General features: G+C 37.0%; 1 protein-coding gene across 1 annotated transcript in view; it reads left to right on the forward strand.

Moving 5' to 3' along the window:
• ano8b (anoctamin 8b) overlaps nucleotides 1-18764 on the forward strand; it is a 35479-nt gene extending 16715 nt beyond the window's left edge. Inside the window, 17 exon segments of the mRNA XM_046857368.1 lie at nucleotides 3020-3130; nucleotides 3234-3366; nucleotides 6318-6456; nucleotides 7551-7647; nucleotides 7892-8008; nucleotides 8146-8273; nucleotides 8773-8934; nucleotides 9780-9932; nucleotides 10175-10301; nucleotides 11059-11114; nucleotides 11741-11815; nucleotides 12774-13392; nucleotides 13395-13483; nucleotides 13804-13995; nucleotides 14097-14228; nucleotides 14336-14446; nucleotides 14539-18764. Coding sequence (XP_046713324.1) covers nucleotides 3020-3130; nucleotides 3234-3366; nucleotides 6318-6456; nucleotides 7551-7647; nucleotides 7892-8008; nucleotides 8146-8273; nucleotides 8773-8934; nucleotides 9780-9932; nucleotides 10175-10301; nucleotides 11059-11114; nucleotides 11741-11815; nucleotides 12774-13392; nucleotides 13395-13483; nucleotides 13804-13995; nucleotides 14097-14228; nucleotides 14336-14446; nucleotides 14539-15228 — 3131 coding nt within the window. The 3' untranslated portion in view covers nucleotides 15229-18764.
• Nucleotides 18765-19766: the final 1002 nt, after the last annotated feature.

A 19766-nucleotide genomic window follows, 5' to 3' on the forward strand; every position in this document is an offset into this window, starting at 1 on the left:
AATAGCTTTAGAGTGATATTTAGCTCCAGTTCTAGGTTGGCCATGAAACCTGTGTGAAAATGATGAATCATGCATTTGTGGTTACTTTATTGGGAATGAATTAATAGCAGATCATTTTGCACCAGATGGCAGTTTATAAAATGTGGTGGTCTCTGTAGCATGAGCATTTGTAGAAGCCTGCGTATGCATGTGCGAGTGAGCAGAAAGGCACTGCGGTCCTGCAGGTAGCTAGATTAAAGTCACAGTGCGGTAAGCTTTAACAAAAAAAAACATTATCCTCTGCTGTTTGTCCTACTGTGTGGTAGCTACACACACAGCTATACACAGCAATCATACAGGTCTAAGCATTTTTTTTTTTTTTTTTTTAATGGCAAATTGAATTCGGGTTTCCCAGTCTACTATTTGAATTGTGTGTGTATGCATGCATTATATTATGTGAGTTATGTTTTGTCATGAGGTCCTGATCATTAAATATACCTGGTCTAAAATACCTCTTGTGTTGACAAAGTTGTTGCTTCATTATTTTAAATTGAGTTAGTCTAAACAGTATTCATGTTTAAAGGAGCTGACACATTGTCAAGAATGCTTTCATGTAATGCAATTAGCTGGCTAAATTAATTTAGTTGACACCAACTTAAGACACTTGGATAGATCCAGCCAACTACATTTTCATTAAGTGATACAATGGCATCAAAAGCAGAACTTAAGTCACATATCTTCTTCTTTCGGCTGCTCCCGTTAGGGTTCGCCACAGCGGATCATCCGTCTCCATACCACCCTGTTTTTACAGCTGCCTCATTGAAACCAACTACCTGCACATACACCACATTTTAAAATGCACATCAGATTATTAAGATATGAAATTGCTTTCTGGGTTTCTTTTATGCCACTTTCTGGAAATATTATATGAAATTGTGCTCATAAAATATAAGATCTTTCCTGCTATAGCCTTGGATTTCTGTTCCAGGCAGACAGAAGTGGAGCCCAATGTGGTCTTCTGTTGTTGCAGTCCATATTTCTCAAGGTTTGACATGTTGGTGCTTTTCTCCTCACCACAGTTGTAAAGAGTGGTACTATAGATTACTATAGATTTTCTTTCAGCTGGTCATTCTGCTCTGACCTTTCTCATCAGCAAGGTTATGTTTTTGCTTGCAGTGCTCACGGGATGTTTGCTTGTTTGTTTGCTTGCATCATTTTGGATAAACTCCTGGGAATGTTGTTTGTGGAGTTTTCAGATCCGCAGTTTCTGAAATAGTCAAGCTAGCTTATCTAGCATCAAAATTGACTGAGATCACAGCCTTTCCTCATTCAGTTGTTTATTGTGAACAATTAACATTAGCTTTTTTTTTTTTAACTCAATATGTATTTGTCTGATGTATTTGTCTGACACAACATGTACCATCTGGAGAGTGATGGAGCAAGCATGTGACTCCTCCAAGACATCTTTGCTTTGCTGCTCCTGTATTGCATACATAAGCTCAAAGACACAAATTATCAGCTATCAGTGGTGGATGAAGTGCACAAACCATGTACTTGAGTTAAAGTAGAGATACACTCAGTAAAATATTAATCCAGTAAAATTAAAATTGCTTCCTTCAAACTTTCGCCTGAGTAAAAGTACAAAAGTATTTGCCTTTAAATGTACTTAAGTACTATGATTTAATATGACTATAATGTCCTATTATAATTTTTGTCAAAAGACACTTGCTTAGTGTTGAGGCAAGTTAGAGTCCGGAGTTTCTTCCATCATTTATTACTCTTAAAATGTTCTGATTGCTGTTGAACTCATGCTGAACTGTATATTCGTGCTAAGTTCGTGCAAAACAGAGTGCGCTCCTCCCTGATTGGTGGCTTGCTGCGTGCTTGACTATTTAAGTTTTTATTCACTCATAAATAAAAATTCAATTCAATTCATTTTTATTTGTATAGCACTTTTAACAATGAACATTGTATCATAGCAGCTTTACACAGATAATGTGGTGATAAAAATGAATAAGATGTTCTTTATAAGTGTAAGTTTGTCCCTGATGAGCAAGCCGGTGGCGACTTTGGCAAGGAAAAGCTCCCCGAGATGGCATACGGAAGAAACCTTAAGAGAACCAGACTCATCTGGGTTGCATTAAATGTCCATTTATTACAGATAAACAATGTTGAGGTGTGCAGTGATGGTGATCAGAATTTAACTGTAGAGGAACAACTGATAAGGTATTTAACTTTGAAATGTATTGAAGTTAAAGTAAAATTCTGCTTGAGTAAAGTACAAATACACAAAAAAAAAAGCTACTTAAGTACAGTAACGAATTTCATTTACTTCCCTACTGTCCACTATTGGTGGCTATTACATACTCACGTACACATTTGACATATTGAAACTTGCATTCTCCCAACAATAGTTCAAACACTTTTTTGCTGCCTTTCTTTTGGGTTGTTGCATGAGTGAGCAGGCTTCTAGCTATTCCTAATAAAGTGGCCATTGGGCGTATTTCCAATTCAGATTTTTCCCATGCTGCTCAACTATTTTTCTCTCTCTTTTTTTTTTTTTTTTACAGGCTGGAGTTGCTCAATGCGAAAGGTGCTTTTCACACTTCTCTTGTACGTGCTAATCTGTGACAGTTTACTCATCCACCTACCACATTTCAGTAATAACACTGAGGCATAAGTGTTAAAATGTCCTATATATGATATAATGATGGTGTCCCAAATACCAAGTGCAGATAGATGGTTAGTGTCTCCCATAAGACAGGTCTTACACACGTCTAGAGGATAGTGCAGCCTTGGGTATGTGAACAGAAAAGTCAAGCCATGTCTAGCCTTCTCATGTTGCAGGGGAAACGTGGGTGACATTTACACTGGACAAAGAGAAGTGGAAGAGAGGGCGTGTGCCTCACAGTGTGTGTGTATGTCTGTCCATGGCAACATGGCAAGGTCACTGACATTCTCTCTCTCTCTCTCTCTCTCTCTCTCTCTCTCTCTCTCTCTCTCTCTGTCGGTCTCTCTCTGCTCTATCTCTGGCTCATAGATAAACTGTTTGGAAAGAGGCTGCTGCAGGCTGGGAGATACATCATGTCTCATAAATCCTGGATGAAGACAGTGCCCACAGAGAACTGTGACGTCCTTATGACTTTTGCAGGTCCTCCCCTCCTCTCTCTCTCTCTCTCTCTCTCTCTCTCATGACAAGGTGTATCATAATAAATAGTAATCTTGGGTCATATTTTTTTTACATCTCCCTGCAGACACCACAGACGACCACACATTACTGTGGCTGCTGAATCATATACGCCTTGGCATCCCCGAACTTATCATCCAGATACGACACCACAAACACACACAAGTCTACGCGTTCTTCGTCACAGCAACATATGAAAAGTAAGACAGTGTGTGTGTGTGTGTGTGTGTGTGTGTGTGTGTGTGTGTGTGTGTGTTCATGTGTGCGTGGGTGTTAAACAAAAATTAAGTCCCGGTACTCTAATATACCGCAAGAATACAGCGGTCCAGAGGTCTGCTTTCGATATTCTGGTGATTCAGGTTTTTGTGCTAGCAGTGACTTACAACTCACAGCTGGGTGTCTCAGAGGAACTTTTTTCTTATTTGAACTGTACCACTATGTCCACACACTGTACTTTCCAGTTGTATGAGTTTTCTGAGCACTGTAATTAAAAAGGGCATGTTGTATAGTTTTAATAGTGTGAAAAATGGTTAGATTATTATTATGCAAGACGGTGGTTAATAGGAATAAATGAATTAATAAATAAATACAAACAAACCTGTAAAAACCTGTACAAAAACCATTTAATAATTTATTTAAACTATTATCTCTTTCTTTAACTGTCTCTAAGCATGTTCTATCATCATTACAGTATGTTTTACTCGCATATCAGTTTCACCCTGAGCTATAAAGTCAGTTTTCATGAAGTTCTTAACATACAGTAAGGCAGCCTAACCTTATGTCAACAAAAATGTCACTTGACTCGGATGATGCATCAGACCAACTGCAAAATTGACAAAAGCCGGTCGTTATGAATTCTACGGCCTGTAGGTAAAAGTATTTACAAATGCTTATGTAGGCTTATGTCTACCGATAGAATACGATGCTGGCATTTTACTAAGGACATTGAAGAGACTTAGCTGAAATTTTATTCAAAGTAAAAAAATTGCAAAGAGTGCACTGTTAAGGTGCACTGATACAAAGCATTGAACACATTTTTCAAAGGTTCAAAACCGGGAATTCAAGTCAAGTAGATCTTTTTATTGCAACCATATACCATTTACTGAACACAGTGCGATGAATTAACGTTTCTCCTGAAGCCTCCTGAACAAGTGATCAATGCAAGTTTGTAAAATTGTATAAATAATCAAGGTGGAATGGCAAATATATCAATAATAATATATTAAAATTAATAAATAATACAATGCAGTACAAGTGCCTAGTAAGGTGTTGGAGGTTTATTCCATCACTTAGGAGCAAATAATGTTTAGAGATTAAGAGAGGAATATACCAAAGACCCTGAAAGTAAAGTTTAGAGTTTAGATGCAAGGGTCTGGAAAATGTGGTTCAGAGCTCAAGGATCTTGAATTTGATTCTTGCTACATCAGGGAGCAAATGTAATGGACTCAGTAATGGACACAGTAGTCATTCGAGAGAACTTATTTGATTAAATATACAATATAATTTTGTCATATGTCAGAATAACTTACTATTGATTTGCAGTGATTCTTCTAAGGGCTTAAACTGATCCAAGAAAAATGCCACCATAATACAATAGGGACTATTTTTTTCCCCTTCAAACTTATTTGCAATACTGATTATATAAAAATATTACACAGGCATGTTAAAATGTAAAAGATTACCAATATACGGTGGTGAAGAAGAACTCTAGTACTAGAAGTGTGCACTTTACCCTGATTGGTGGTTTGCTGCGTGCTTGACCAGTTAAGTTTTTATCCACTCGTAAATAACCGACCAATTTCACAAAATGTAGTTGAGTAAAAAGTAAGATTTCATAATAAAATGTAGTGAAGTTATAGAAAGTCAACCCAAATGGGGACTTTACTATGTATCTGTACTTCAGTACAGATACACGAAAAAGCTTCTTAATTACAGTAACGAATTTTATTTACTTCATTATTGTCTGCTAATTTAACACATTTTAATTTGTCAGTTTTATTTCACACTTCTATGCAAAAATGCTCCAGGTCTATTGTGAGGTGATCTCTTGTGCACAGATAGTTTCTAGTAATTTAATCGTTTTTTTAACAGGATTTAGTTTTTGCCAAAATCAATTGGTATTTGAAACTTTCCATGATTTTCTATATCTGTATAATTGTCCCAGGAACAACAGGCCCATGAAATGCTGCCACCACCATGCTTCACCAAAAATATTGTATAGATTTATGCAGAAAAAGTTCTTGCTAGGTCTCATCACATCTGCCACATGGTCTGCGGTCATTTAGGCAATATTGAAAAGAATCTTATTTAATGAGAAATGTATATTCCAGACATGTGAATAATATTTCTCCCTTATTATTGCTGTAAGCCTCATGGAAGCCTGCTTAATACATTTTATTAATTTGGAGGGACATCCTGTTCTTGGTAATCCCACTTGTTGATGATGGAATCCACAGTGTTCCAAAGTTGGAGACATTGTTTTTACCCATCTTGATATCTTTTGATAATGAGGTCCTCTTCATGCTTTTGGGAATGTAAACTTTTTATATCCAATACTGTATATATTGATATCCTGTATAAATCAGTTAAGCAGTCAAACCATCTTGTAACTTATACTGGAATTGAGGGAAATATGAAGTCTGCACAGCCAGCCGATGTGATGATAGAAGTTGTGGCAGTCGCATATTATTTCCGTGCGGCGCCGAAGGCAAGAGGATGGCTGAGCAGATTGATGATGCTTGGTACAGAATAAATTCTTCACAGAACATCAGCCATGCTGCAGTGCCTTACTAAATAAAGCTACACTTTGAAACAGAGGCACTTTATGTTCATCTCAAAGCACAAACTTTTGCTAGTATTTAGATGGGGTTATACAGGGCTGGATTGTGATTCTATAGTCTTACTCATAGTATTTCACTCATAGTATACCGTGGTATTTCAAATTTGGTAGCCTTTACACATACACTATATGGAATTAATAAAAAATGTGTGTAATCGTTTTCTTTTGTAATATCAGTTGAATCTCGAGGTGTAAACTTTCCCTTTATTATACAGTATATCGCTGTATTATATCTAGATTGCTTGAAAACAAGAGTATTCTTGATGTGGAGTAGGTTTGAGTGTTTTCTGTGAATGTACTGCTTTTGTTTAGTCTGTTGCGAGGAGCAGAAGAGATGGGACTACGGAAAGCAGTGAAGCCAGAGTTTGGAGGTGGATCTCGCAGTTTCTCTTGTGAGGAGGACTACATTTATGAGAACATTGAGAGTGAACTGTGCTTCTTCACATCACAGGTGATTCATGCCATCAAATTATTTTAGCTTTCCCTGAGTACTATTCTAATGCATGTGATTTAAAATACAGAATCTCACAAAAGTGAGTACACCCCTCACATTTCAGCAACCATTTTAGTGTACCTTCTCAAGGGACTATACTAGAGAAATGACAATTGGATATATTTTAGAGTAGTCAATGTGCAGCTTGTATAGCAGTTAAGGCTGCAGTTATCGATTATTTTAGTAATCGAGTATTCTAGCGATTATCTTAATGAATAATTGAGTAATTGAATAAGAAGACCTTTTAGAGCAATACTAAACATACAGGAGAAAATCAGATGAGTCTCTTAAAATGATTTTTTTAAGAGAAGTATTTTGTTGCATTTTATTGCTGACAAGGATATCTGCGAAAATTAAACCTATTCAGTGCATTTAATTGCCATATTACATCAAAATACAAATATATAAATGAAAAAATCATAAATAAAAATACATTTCAGATGATACAACAGAGCACTACAGAGGGGTGACGCTGCCTGAAAGAAAAAGAAAAAAAAGGAATTAGTAGAAAAAAGCCTCTTACGGTTTTCTCTCCCGAATAGCACTTTTTCGGAGGCAAGAAAACCACATCACTAAACTGTGCAAGTTTAATAAATAAATACATGAGTGAGAATAATTATGAGTTTCATTAAACGGATAGTTTCCCATAACCTGCTCTAAACGGCTACTGCGGAGGGACTTTTTAAACGCACTGTATTTGTATTTTAATGTATTATTGCTATTAAATGCACTAAATGGGTTTAGTTTTCACCGATATTCTTTTATGCGATTTCAGCAATAAAAATGCTAATTTTTCTAAAAAGAAAAACAAATTACCTGTTCATTTTAAGATACCCGTCTTACTTTTTCTCTCTTATTTAGCATTGCTCTTAAATACAGAAAAAGTACTTTTTCTACCGATTACTCGATTAATCGATGGAATAATCGTTAGAATACTCGATTAATAAGATAATTGATAGCAGCAGCCCTAATCATAATCATAACTATCAGTTCAAAAGGAGATAGTATTGAAGGATACTCTGTAAAGGTTTTCTGTCTCTGGATCTTCACAGGAACGCCAGAACATAATTAAATACTGGCTGGATAATCTCAGAGCCAAACCAGGGGAGGTCCTTCACAACATCCACTTTCTTGAAGGGCAGCCCATAAGTACGTGTCTACTCTGTGCTTTGATGTTTTTGTGTTGCTTAAAATAGATCCAGTGTGACTGAAATAGTTTTTTCAATGCCTTTACTTCTGTTGCAATAAAAGATTTCATCAATCATAAAAAAAAAAAAACTAAAAGCAATTTCATCTTAATGGCTGCATGCTGTTTCTGAGGTGTGTGTGTGTGTGTGTGTGTGTGTGTGTGTGTGTGGGCCATGTGTAATTCTAAACTGTGCGCTTATTACAGTCCCAGAGCTAATGGCACGAGGTGTGATCCAACAAGTCTTCCCCCTCCATGAGCAGAGAATTCTGGGCCAGCTAATGAAATCGTGGGTGCAAGCTGTGTGTGAGAAGCAGCCCCTAGGTTTGTAATTTTTTACTACGTGTCTATATTCACACATTCACAAACACACACACACGCCATAGCTGTTGATAATTGCGAAGTACCTAATTTAACTAATAATACAACTTCATATTGTTTTCTTCCCCTACCTCTGTCAGATGATATATGTGATTACTTTGGAGTAAAGATTGCCATGTACTTCGCCTGGCTGGGATTTTACACAACCTCTATGCTGTATCCTGCTGTGATAGGATTTGTACTGTGGATGCTGACTGAAACTGATCAGGTAACAATTTAGAGGGATTAAAACATGTATTCACACTTGTTAGGAACCACATCTGGTTATTAGTGCAAGTTCAATCTAATCGGCAGTCATGTTGCAGAAGCACAATGCATAAAGTCCTGTAGGCCAAGAGCTTCATATTAAATATTAGAATGGCTCCAGCTTTGGCATGGTTGTTTGTTCCAGGTGTGCTGGTTTTACTATTTTTGAAACCGCAGATCTCCAGGGGTTTTTCATGCTCTAAAGTTTACACAGAGCATTAAAAAAAAAAACATCCAGTGAGTGGCAGCTCTTCAAGTGGAAATGCCTTCTGGAGGAGAACTGGGCAATTGAATCTGTAGCAACCTGATTATATGAACTGCGATTGCTGCCACATAATTGGCTGATTGGATAGTTACACGAATGAGCAGATGTACCTAATAAAGTGGACTATCAGTGTACAACATGTCTCTTTGTATTTCTTTCACTCTTGTTGATGATGCCTGTACTGTTTCTCACACAGACCAGCAGAGATATATGCTGTGTAGTATTTGCGCTCTTTAATGTGGTCTGGGCCACGCTGTTCCTGGAGAGGTGGAAGCGAAGAGGGGCAGAACTGGCATATAAATGGGGCACGTTGGACACACCAGCTGAATCACTTGAAGAGCCACGGCCACAGTTTAGGGTAACTCGGCAGTTTAATGTGGTTTTGGTGAATTATATAAGAAAGAAATCATTGCATGGTAGTGAGTTTGCTACACTATATAACCAAATCTGCATGAAAACTGCATTTGTCTTTAAATAATGTTACAAATAGCAAACTTATGGAATATTATTTAGACCAGTTTGTTTATAAAGTAGAAGGAGACTATACATTTTACACTATACACTTTAGTGCACAGTTTCTTCAGTTATATCTGCTTTAGTAAGCTTTATATAAATAGTGGTGTCATCATCTTTACCAGAAAAACGTTTACAATTATTTTTTAATTCCTTGCCACATTGTACAGTCTAACCTAATTGTATAAACCTATTTTTTACAGTATAATGTGTAAAATTAGTTAGTACTTTATTCCAGAGTTTAGATTTGATTAGATTTGATTAGATTTGATTCCACTTTATTGTTATTGTGCAAGGTACATAGAGCCAATGAAATGCATTTAGCATCTAACCAGATGTTTATAAGTGGCCTATTTACAATAAATTAATAGCAGTGTGATAAATAAGTGTATGGGGTCCATATGTACAGGGGTAAAGGTGAATAATGTACAGAAGGTGCAGTAGGTATATATAATATATGTATATATAGTAATATACAGTATACTGTACAAAGGTTTTGCATAGAGTCGGGAGATAACATGATCAAATGAAAAAATAAAGTTATGTAGAAGTATGAATGTTGTATGATTTAGTATATACAGAATAAATATGTGTGGAATATACAGTAGTAATGTGATAAACAGCTATATTATAAACCGCTCCTTAATATGTCTTTCTCTCTCCTCTATCTGCATGTCTTCTTCCTGCCAGGGTGTAAAGCGATGCAGTCCAGTGACGGGCTGTGAGGAGTTTTATTACCCACCTTGGAGGAGGAGGGTGTTCAGATGGTTGGTTAGCTTTCCTGTCTGTATTTTCTGCCTTTGCTTTGTCTTCCTGGCCATGCTCATCTGCTTTGAGCTTCAGGTTGGTGGTATGATATTTTTTTGCTTCATATAATTCTCACGCTCATAAAGGTTTATAAGCAGATTCTAAACGCAGACAGAAGTTTGTGAGGATATTGGATGCACTGTTTCATAAATAGTATTTTGTAATGGTATCACAGAAATGGTGCATTGAGTAGTGAAAGTGTATAAAGAGAATAGACATTGAATTAATATATCATATATCAAGATGTCTAAACAGAGACTTACACTTCCGGTTGGCAGGAATTTGTGATGGGGATTAAAGAGCTGCCCCGGGTGGTGAGGTTTATCCCTGAAATCTTACTGGCCATCACTGTGACTGCATGTGATGAGGTGTACAGAAAGATAGCCTGTTGGCTTAATGACATGGGTGAGTCTTCAGTGCTTTTAAAGTAAAATCGTTTTTTTTTTAAATGTTATTCGTAGTGCTTGCTGACATTAGTCATTATTATTAATACATCATACCATTATACATTCAATCATTGCTATAGAAAAAAACACATTCATAGGGAAAGGCTGAGTGGATGCACCACATAAGTGGAATTATCAAAAATGTGTCTAAGTGTTTAAATGGTTAATTTTGTAAATGGTTAATTTTGTAAATGGTTAATTGTCCAGGAGAACACATTTATGTAACATTTTTGGAAGGAGTCTACAGTAGCCATGACTTGTAACAATCAAAGGTAAACTGAAAGTTAACATAGTGATAAATAAAACTTTCACAATATCACAGCTTTAAATTTAATTAAAATTAAAATAATTAAAATTATATACTTTTATATGTACTTGTGCTTATCAATGAAAAATGTGTCATTATTGTGAAAATTGCTGTGGTAGAAGTGAAATTCAATATCTGTACATGCTGTTATAGGACAAATATTTGCTAACAGCATTGTACCACCCTGTCATTTGATTACTTTCCTATTGCAGCATGTACATGATGTTTAAATGTCTATATAATAAACATCATAATATTATACAATAAAAAGATCTTGAGGGTGTGAAGCTCTTGATATACAGTTTGTAAACCCATTTACTCATTCATTTACATTAACACAATACAGTGATTACACAAATTTAATGATAGAAGAGCTTATTTCACTTGTGTTTGTCTATAATTACAACAGAGAACTACAGACTCCAGAGTGCCTATGAGAAAAATCTCATCATCAAAATGGTTCTTGTAAGTAGTCTGTTTTTATGCAATGTGAAGCAAAAGCCAATTTCAATCAGGCTACGATATGAAAATCTGAACTGTTGCATTCGGATGTGTCTGTTGAATAGAATGTGTGTGTGTATAAATGTGTGTGTGTGTGTGTGTGTGTGTGTGTATGTATATATATATATATATATATATATATATATATATATATATATATATATATATATGTATATATATATATATATATATGCGGATGCCAAAGTTATCCCCAGAAGTTAATGTTCTATTGATCGGGAAATAAGGAGGTTAAATCTCAGTTTCTAGTGAAGGCCTTAATCCTACCCGAGGGCACCCGCTTTGTTGCAAGTTAAATATAAATGTAGTGTTCTGAAGGAAAAATGCATTATACTAAATTTGTGTTCATAATCCTTATGAATAGTATATAGAATGGCAGTGAAGAGTTTTGTAACTGTTTCTACATTGCAAGCATGGTTGCAGAAATGTTCATATCCATTGATCTTTATCAGTTCTTGCCATTTTGGGATTGTAAAAATATAATAAAATTTAAATATAGAGTATGAACATGTAGAAAAAAACTTTTATCAATCTGTTGTATTTACAGTATTTTCTTAACCTCTGTCTTTCAGTTTCAGTTTGTAAATTCATATCTCAGCCTTTTCTACATTGGATTCTACCTCAAAGACATGGAGCGTTTGAAAGAGGTAAGACAAAGCAGTGTTTCGGAATCCTAAGGATTGTGGAATAGATGCTTAACTCATTGTATGTATCCACAGTATGTATAGTCTGAAGGATTAATGGTTGTGACTTCTCACAGCATTTGTATTGGTAGTGCTCTGGGGGAGATGTGTCTCTGTTTGAGAAATCTTCCATCATGTATCTTCCCTAGCTTTCCTTCTCTGTACATCTGTCTCAATGTCTATGTTGCCATCTGTCTTTTGGTTTTTCCAAACGGTTTGCTGAAGTTCTTCCCTATCTGGAGCTGTAGCTCAGGAAAATGATTACGTCTTCTAATACTAGCGTGTGGCAGAGGGTCGATGTTTGCTCAACATGTCCATCAATAAAAAAAAAAAGTGTGGACTTTGTGAATGAGCTATCAACATGTTCACACTTATTCTGGCAACAAAAAAAGAATGTGAAAAAGTCAGTGGTTCGTGTTTGATTGTAATTTCCCCTATGCAGACTTGCTATTCCTACACTACTTGAGTGATTTGAAGTATGCATGTGGATTGATGATTATAATAGAGCAATGCATTGGCTCTGTAATTTTAAGGTGGGTCTTATGTCTGCATATGGCTAGATAAGAAGTCTATCAAGCTTGCTTTATTCTTGATGTAATTTATAGTAATTTGAGCCATGAGACAATACAGGGGTTTTCAGCCTCCTTTTACCAGCTAGACCCATACCTCAGACTGCAAGATGTAATATGATTACTTAGTAAGGCGAAAGAAAACAAGTGAATATCAACTCTTGTTTTCCAAACGCAAAAAAAAAGCAACTGATCAGAAATTCCTTGTTTTTTGAATCAGCTTTTGCTGGAGCATATGCTTTACAAAAAGTACAAATTGAGCATTCATCAATTGTTTATCACTGCACAGCCAAGAAAAGTTGTATAATATTTTGTGGTGGTATTTAATGTATTATCATGTGAATGATTTGCAGATGCTAGCAACCCTGCTGATAATCCGGCAGTTCATGCAGAATTTGAAGGAAGTCTTGCAGCCGTACCTGTACGAGCGTCACCGCCTGGGAGAGCTCACAATGCGTGCCGTGTGGGACCTGCTGGTATCAGCATTAATAAAGTATGGAAGTCTGGCAGTTGGAAGGGCGCATATGTCTCCTAGCAAACCCAGAATCAATGGGCATGGCCTGCAGGGTGTTCTGGGCCAGCAAGAGCGCAAGTGTCTGAATGGAGGCTGTGGAGTCCCAGATGAGGAGCATGAGGAAGAGGCTGGAGCAAGGAACAGTGCAGAAGAGACAGAGGAGGAGAATGCCATAGATTGTGGCCTCAAACTGCGTAAAGTCAGCTTTATCGAGAAGGTGGAGCGCAAATCTATTGGTTGCATCAGTCCCATGGATGACAGCTTCCTGGAGGAAGGGAGTCCCACCATGGTGGAAAAAGGAATGGACCCAGCATTGGTGTTTGAGATGTGTGACGATGATGATGATAATGTCATCCCAGATGCAAAGGAGCAGGTCGCGGAGTCAGCTGGGCCTGAAAGCAGTCTGCCGCAGAAGCTGCGGAAAAGAGGTCGCAGTCTGGAGAGGGCCGACAGTAAGAGTAGAGAGAGTCATGGATGGATCCTCCTGAGGAGCAAGAGACCACCACACTGACCCAAGCTGAAATCGAGAGCTGCATGCAACGATATGAGGTAAAGAGAATTGTTACCTGTTTGCCAAGTTATTGTGATCATTTCAAATCATCTCATGCAGACCTGATCATTGCTTTTAGGTGATTGTATAGTAATTCTGGTTCGCCAAAAAAAAAAGGAAAGAGCGAGACACAGACCTTACATTTAGCACCTTTTTTTTTAATTGTAAGAAAATTTGTGTTTTAATATACACTTTGAAGGCTTATGTTACAATTCTATTATACAATACTATACTTTCGCTCTCTCTCATATATATATATCAAGTTCTTGTGGTGTGTATAAATACAAATAGTTTGATCAAATACTCTATGCATTTCCAGGACACATTTCAGGATTACCAGGAAATGTTTATTCAGTTTGGCTATGTGGTGCTGTTTTCTTCCGCCTTCCCACTGGCAGCCATGTGTGCGCTCATTAACAATATCATCGAGATCCGTAGCGATGCCTTCAAACTCTGCACAGGCCTTCAGAGGCCATTTGGCATGAGAGTGGAAAGCATTGGACAGTGGCAGGTTAGAACATAAACATGAACAACAGCAAAAAAACAAACTTTACAAATGATCTTTTAACCAGAGTTTAAAATTGATGTCATGACTGAATATTTGTCACACAGACACTAATGGAGGCTATGGGTCTGATAGCAATCATTGTGAACTGCTACTTAATCGGTCAGTGTGGGCAGCTACAGAGGCTTTTCCCTTGGCTGAGCCCTGAGATGGCTATCATCTCGATCGTGATCTTAGAGGTAAACACATTCAGCGCACGTACACAATGCACTGTTCCACAGGCTTGTTGTTGTCTCTAAATATTACATACAGTATTTATTTATTGAATTATTTCTCTACTTTGCAGCACTTTGCTGTCTTACTGAAATATGTCATTCATGTGGCAATCCCCGATATTCCCAGCTGGGTAAGTGAAGAAATGGCCAAACTGGAGTTTCAGCGCAGGGAGGCATTCAAGGTAGATCGCATTCATAAGCAGGCTTCAGCAATCCTCATTATTTTTCTATTCTCCTGCTGGTATGTAATGCATTTGTGTTTTGTCCTTGCCAGAAGCATGAGCGCCAAGCACAGCAGCACTTCCAGCAACAGCAGAGGAGAAAAAGAGAAGAGGAAGAAAGGCAGCGGCAAGCTGAGTACCAGGCCCGGCGTGAGCGAGACGATGGGCGGTCGGATGCCTCTGGAGGCGACCACCATCACGAAAAGAGCCAAGGAAGCAAATCTAGATCGGGCGGAGGAGGTGGAGGGTCTGTGAGTGACAAACCGAAGAGACCCAGCTCACTGCTGGCCAACAATAACGTAATGAAATTCAAACAGATCATACCTCTGCAGAGCAAGTTTTCCTCTGGCACGGCCCGTTCACCACAGTCACCAACAGGGAACGAACCGAAGCTCCCAGGCTTCCTTAGTTTTAAGTTCCTCAAGTCTCCAGAAAACAAAAAGGAAGCAGCCGCAGCTTCAGCTTCAGCCAGTGCTAGTATGGCTACTCTCAGCCAAGAGAAATCTCAGTCCCCCAGCAAGTCCTTCAATCCCGGGAAACTGTTCAATTTCGGGAAATCGGATGGTGGAGCATGTATGAATGGGGCTCAACAAACAAAACTGGGGGAGGGGGTACAGCCAGCCGAGAAGCCTGTAACAAAGTCTGATCTCAATGATGTGCCAGATGAGATCCCATCACCCGGGGAAGAGGAACAAGAGAATGGACATTCATTAGACTCTGAGTCCTCAGGCCCTAAAATATAAATCCAATAAAAACACCTACTGTAGAAAAATGACTAACAAAAGGATGTAGAAAGTCCGCTCAATGCCCTTCGGCACAGTGAAAGACTGAGCCTGGAGGCTGTTAAGTAATAATGTGGGGGGAAATGAAATAGTGTTGTTGTTTTGTTTTGTTTTTGCTGAGGAGCATAGGCTTTTTCAAAGATGACTCCCCCTACATACACACACAATGCCTTTTGTCTACAATACACACAGGAATGCATGAGCTGCATTTCTAATGCGTTTTAAACATGATATTCCTGAAAGAATAGTGCAGTTTTAAGTTAACATGGTCAGAGAATTGTTAGCATTTTATGCACCGTTCGTAGTGTTTAAAAATATTTTACCATCGGTTTTATATCATACAATGAGACCATTTAAAAAAAAAAGAAAAAGAAAAGAAAAAAACAACACGGATTAATAACCTGAACATTTTCAGTTTGAACTGTGAGTGTTTTAATCCTGAAAACTTTTCTACTTTAAGCAGCTGGTTTAGTTTTAGCAGTTGCACCAGTATTTCATGAACATGGAGGTGCTGTGAACCTGCAAGTTATACAAATTCCTGCAGCACTAGAAAATATAGGTACAGTCTAAAGAAAATGCAATATCTCTATTTTGAATAACCGATACACCGGTTTGTGACGTAAGAACGTATGTAGGAATGCATCAAAACCCGAGGCAAGTTTGGCACGTGCAAAATTGTAAGTGAGAGAGCGTCATGTATGGATGGGTGAAGGAAGTGTTGCAGCTACTTTGAAATACAATCTCTTATTGCAGAAGTGCAGTAGCCGCTCGAACAGGCTTTTCCGTCTTATGTGAGTATATAGAAAATGCTGGAGACCAAGACTATCATGGTACTAAAATCCCCCCGAAAAATGTGTGAGTCCTCCTGTGCATCTTAATATATTTAACCTAGAGGATAGCATTTGACCTCAACATTTACTATTTTTTGGTTCTTACACTGGTATGGTAGAGGGATTTCTTGATTTGTACAGAAGACATTCCTTTAATTCGCAACTCAGAAGCCTGCTGGACCATCATAAAAAAGAAAAAAAAGAAAAAAAAAATACAGGCCTTGCCTTGAAAAGGAATTCTGTGAGGAAGTGTAGTAATGCGTAGCATTTCCATTTCCACAGTTCATACTAGTTGCAGCCTCAGAGAACATTTTGCACTAAATCCTACTGCTGGTGGGAGGGAAAGACTTTGCTAAGAATAGGAGAACACCAGCTTGCCTCATAATGTATGCAAATGCTTAATTATTGTTTTCATTGCAATGCACTACAGAAGCATTATTAACCCATCTGGTTTCTGTACATCTCGGTGCTTTCTCTAACTTTGGTCTAACCTGTTTATTTGCCTAATCATTCCTACCTTGTATATTCTTTGGATAAATTCTGATTTCATTACTTGCCAAAGCAAAACTAGCAGAAACACTTTTGTGCATCGTGATCAAGTTTCTTTGTGAAGCCATAATTGCTTGGAATATTTTACCAGAATATACTTTTAGTTTGCAAAAAAAAGAAAAAGGAAAAAAAAAAAAATCCTTGCAGCTCTAATTTTTTATTTTAACAGTGTTACAGAAGATGGAAACGGTTCCATTAATATCAGTATCATTTTTTTATCACATTAATACCATTAATTTAAATAAAAGTAAGCCTATTGTTAGATTTTAGCAATCTGCTTTTTGGCTGAACTGCAAATTAACACAAATTAATCAACGAAATAAAATGTATAAATGAATGATTGCAGAAAGTTAATTGACCCCAAAGTGGATAATCAAACCGTATGCACATATATTTGTTTGCCATTTTATTAGCATTACCCAAATAGAAAATGAACAAATGAAGTGAGAGGAGTGATAAGCCAGTTATAAAACAATTCTCTTGATATACCCATCAACGGATTTGAACTAAAAAAAAAAGCAATTCTGTTTATCATCATCAATGTACTTTTGATTACTTTTTTTATGTGAAAAGAATAACTGGTGTCAGAAAAGAAATATTACACAGTACACAGTTTTATTAGTTTTATCATGATGGGTAACAGGAACTATGCACTTAATTCCTCATTTCATTAACAGAGTTGGCTCGAATAACTGTTGCAATAATATGTCAGTCTGAACAATAATCCTTATTCATTCAGATCTGAGGTTGTATGTCCTGAATGTTGAGTAATGTCAACAAGTAGAATTTCAATAAGATGTGGTAACTAGTCTTTTTTGTTTTCTTTTTTTTTTTTATGTTAAACTTTGTTTTTCATGCAACTGTTCACCCATATCCAAATCACCTCTGTGCTTCCATTGGGTCTTAAATAAATTTGTTTTATTAATTTTATCCCCCTAAGATTTACACAATTCAATTTGGTGGTAGTTTGAATTTGTCTAATATTGCATCTATGTTTTAGTATACTTTAAAAAATTACATGTTAATCACATATAAATAAATTAATTTTTCCCTGTTAACAATGTTTTATACATATATAGCTGCTTAGATTTTATATTAGACATAACAGTCAGTCATATGCATCTCTGGCAGTATTATATATAATACATATATACACTATATATTATATATAATTCCTTAAAAAGTATGTTTACGAAAACAAACCCGAGACATGTACACAGCAAAGCAACGAGGTTTCGTATTCAACCAAGTATTTTCAACTACTCGAATAAATGTGTTAATTAGTATCAATTAAAACCAATTTTTAAATCTCAAACATATCATGTGTAAACTGTTGTGTATTTGGAACTCAGAACTAAGAATTCTTTGGCGTGTTAGGGCAACACACATGATGTTTCATGACCAGGTAGATAGAACTGTGGTCTGAAATAGATTTTAATTTCAATTTCATTATTTATTTATAACAATATTTCCTCGACAGAAAAAGTCTCTTAACTCCTGTGTCCAAAGTGAAATCTGATGTGGCTTTATATGGGGCACACTGTCGCTGTTCTAAAAACATGACATAAATAAGCTATAATTCATATAATTCGTACCCTGTTTTTCTTGAGTGTTACTCTGTGTTTATGGCAAAGTTTTGTGTCTTCGTTTAACTGAAGAGCAACATGGATGCTGCAAGGTTTTTGTCATATCCGTCCAGCAGTTAATGTCATCACCAGTTAATCATCAGTTCTTGTTGTTCAATAAGATCGGACGTTTATTTTTTAAGAATTATAAGAATACCTTATATGTGACTTAGGAACCGTGGTTTATGTTCAACCCTACTGTGAATAATTAATGGGCTATTGATTTATACTTTTAAGACATTGCCACTCGGAAGCGGATATGTGCGGTTACAGACAGTGGAAAAAAGAGAGCCTAGAAGTACTCAAGTGTGTAGAATTCCTTCTCTGAAGGCAACCTCACAAACTAACATGCTCTTCCAATACACCACTGTAAAGTTTATTTCATTTTTAAAGAAAATGATCATAAGAAAATGGTCTTTATTTATTTCTGTTGATTTATTTTTGTCATATTTTTGTAAGACCTGAAATGGAATAATAAACAGTTTTAAATTTACAGTTTACTGTCTGTTTCTGAGTTGTTAAAACTGACAGTGAGATTCATGGTACATGCTATTTAATCATTTTTATGATTTTTTTTATATTTATGTAATGAGAATTGTTAGTACCTTATACAAAACTCACCATTGTGGTTTAAAAGGCTGTATGAATACTCTGTGTATTTCAACAGATTTTCATTATAAGTATTGCTGGCACTTTGAGACACTTCTTTTGTGCACAGAGTTACTACTACTATTAAAGGCTTTATTTTTATTCATTTACCTTCCTTCGGTAACAGTAAAGGTTGGGGTCTGGGGCCATTCTCGGAATTTAGACATAATTTTTTAAAGGTGATACAAAAACATTAAGAGAACGGCCATAGGCTGGAACCTGAATCAAAGGTTTATATTAATGCACTTGTTTTAATGTGTCTAATTGTTTCTATTGTAACCACTTATTTACATTTATTATAAACTTTACATATTCTAAGACTAATACATTAGTCTGGTTAAGCCAAATGTATAATCGTTGATTGTTGACGTTTTTATTAGGAGACCTGGTTTTTATTGTGGGAAATGTCTGAATGTCACTGTGCTTTGTACGTCATTTTTTCTCATCTCAAAATGTGTTCATGACACATAAGCGTATGCTTTCTAGATAGGGAGGCTGGAGTGATCGGGAGGCTGGAGTGATAGGGAGGCTGGAGTGATAGGGAGGCTGGAGAGATAGGGAGGCTGGAGTGATAGGGAGGCTGGAGTAAAAGGGAGGCTGGAGAGATAGGGAGGCTGGAGTGATCGGGAGGCTGGAGTGATAGGGAGGCTGGAGTAAAGGGAGGCTGGAGAGATAGGGAGGCTGGAGTGATCGGGAGGCTGGAGTGATAGGGAGGCTGGAGATAGGGAGGCTGGAGTGATAGGGAGGCTGGAGAGATAGGGAGGCTGGAGTGATAGGGAGGCTGGAGTGATAGGGAGGCTGGAGAGATAGGGAGGCTGGAGTGATAGGGAGGCTGGAGAGATAGGGA

This window comes from Silurus meridionalis, chromosome 9 (assembly GCF_014805685.1).
Source record: "Silurus meridionalis isolate SWU-2019-XX chromosome 9, ASM1480568v1, whole genome shotgun sequence".
NCBI classification, from domain to species: Eukaryota; Metazoa; Chordata; class Actinopteri; order Siluriformes; family Siluridae; genus Silurus; species Silurus meridionalis.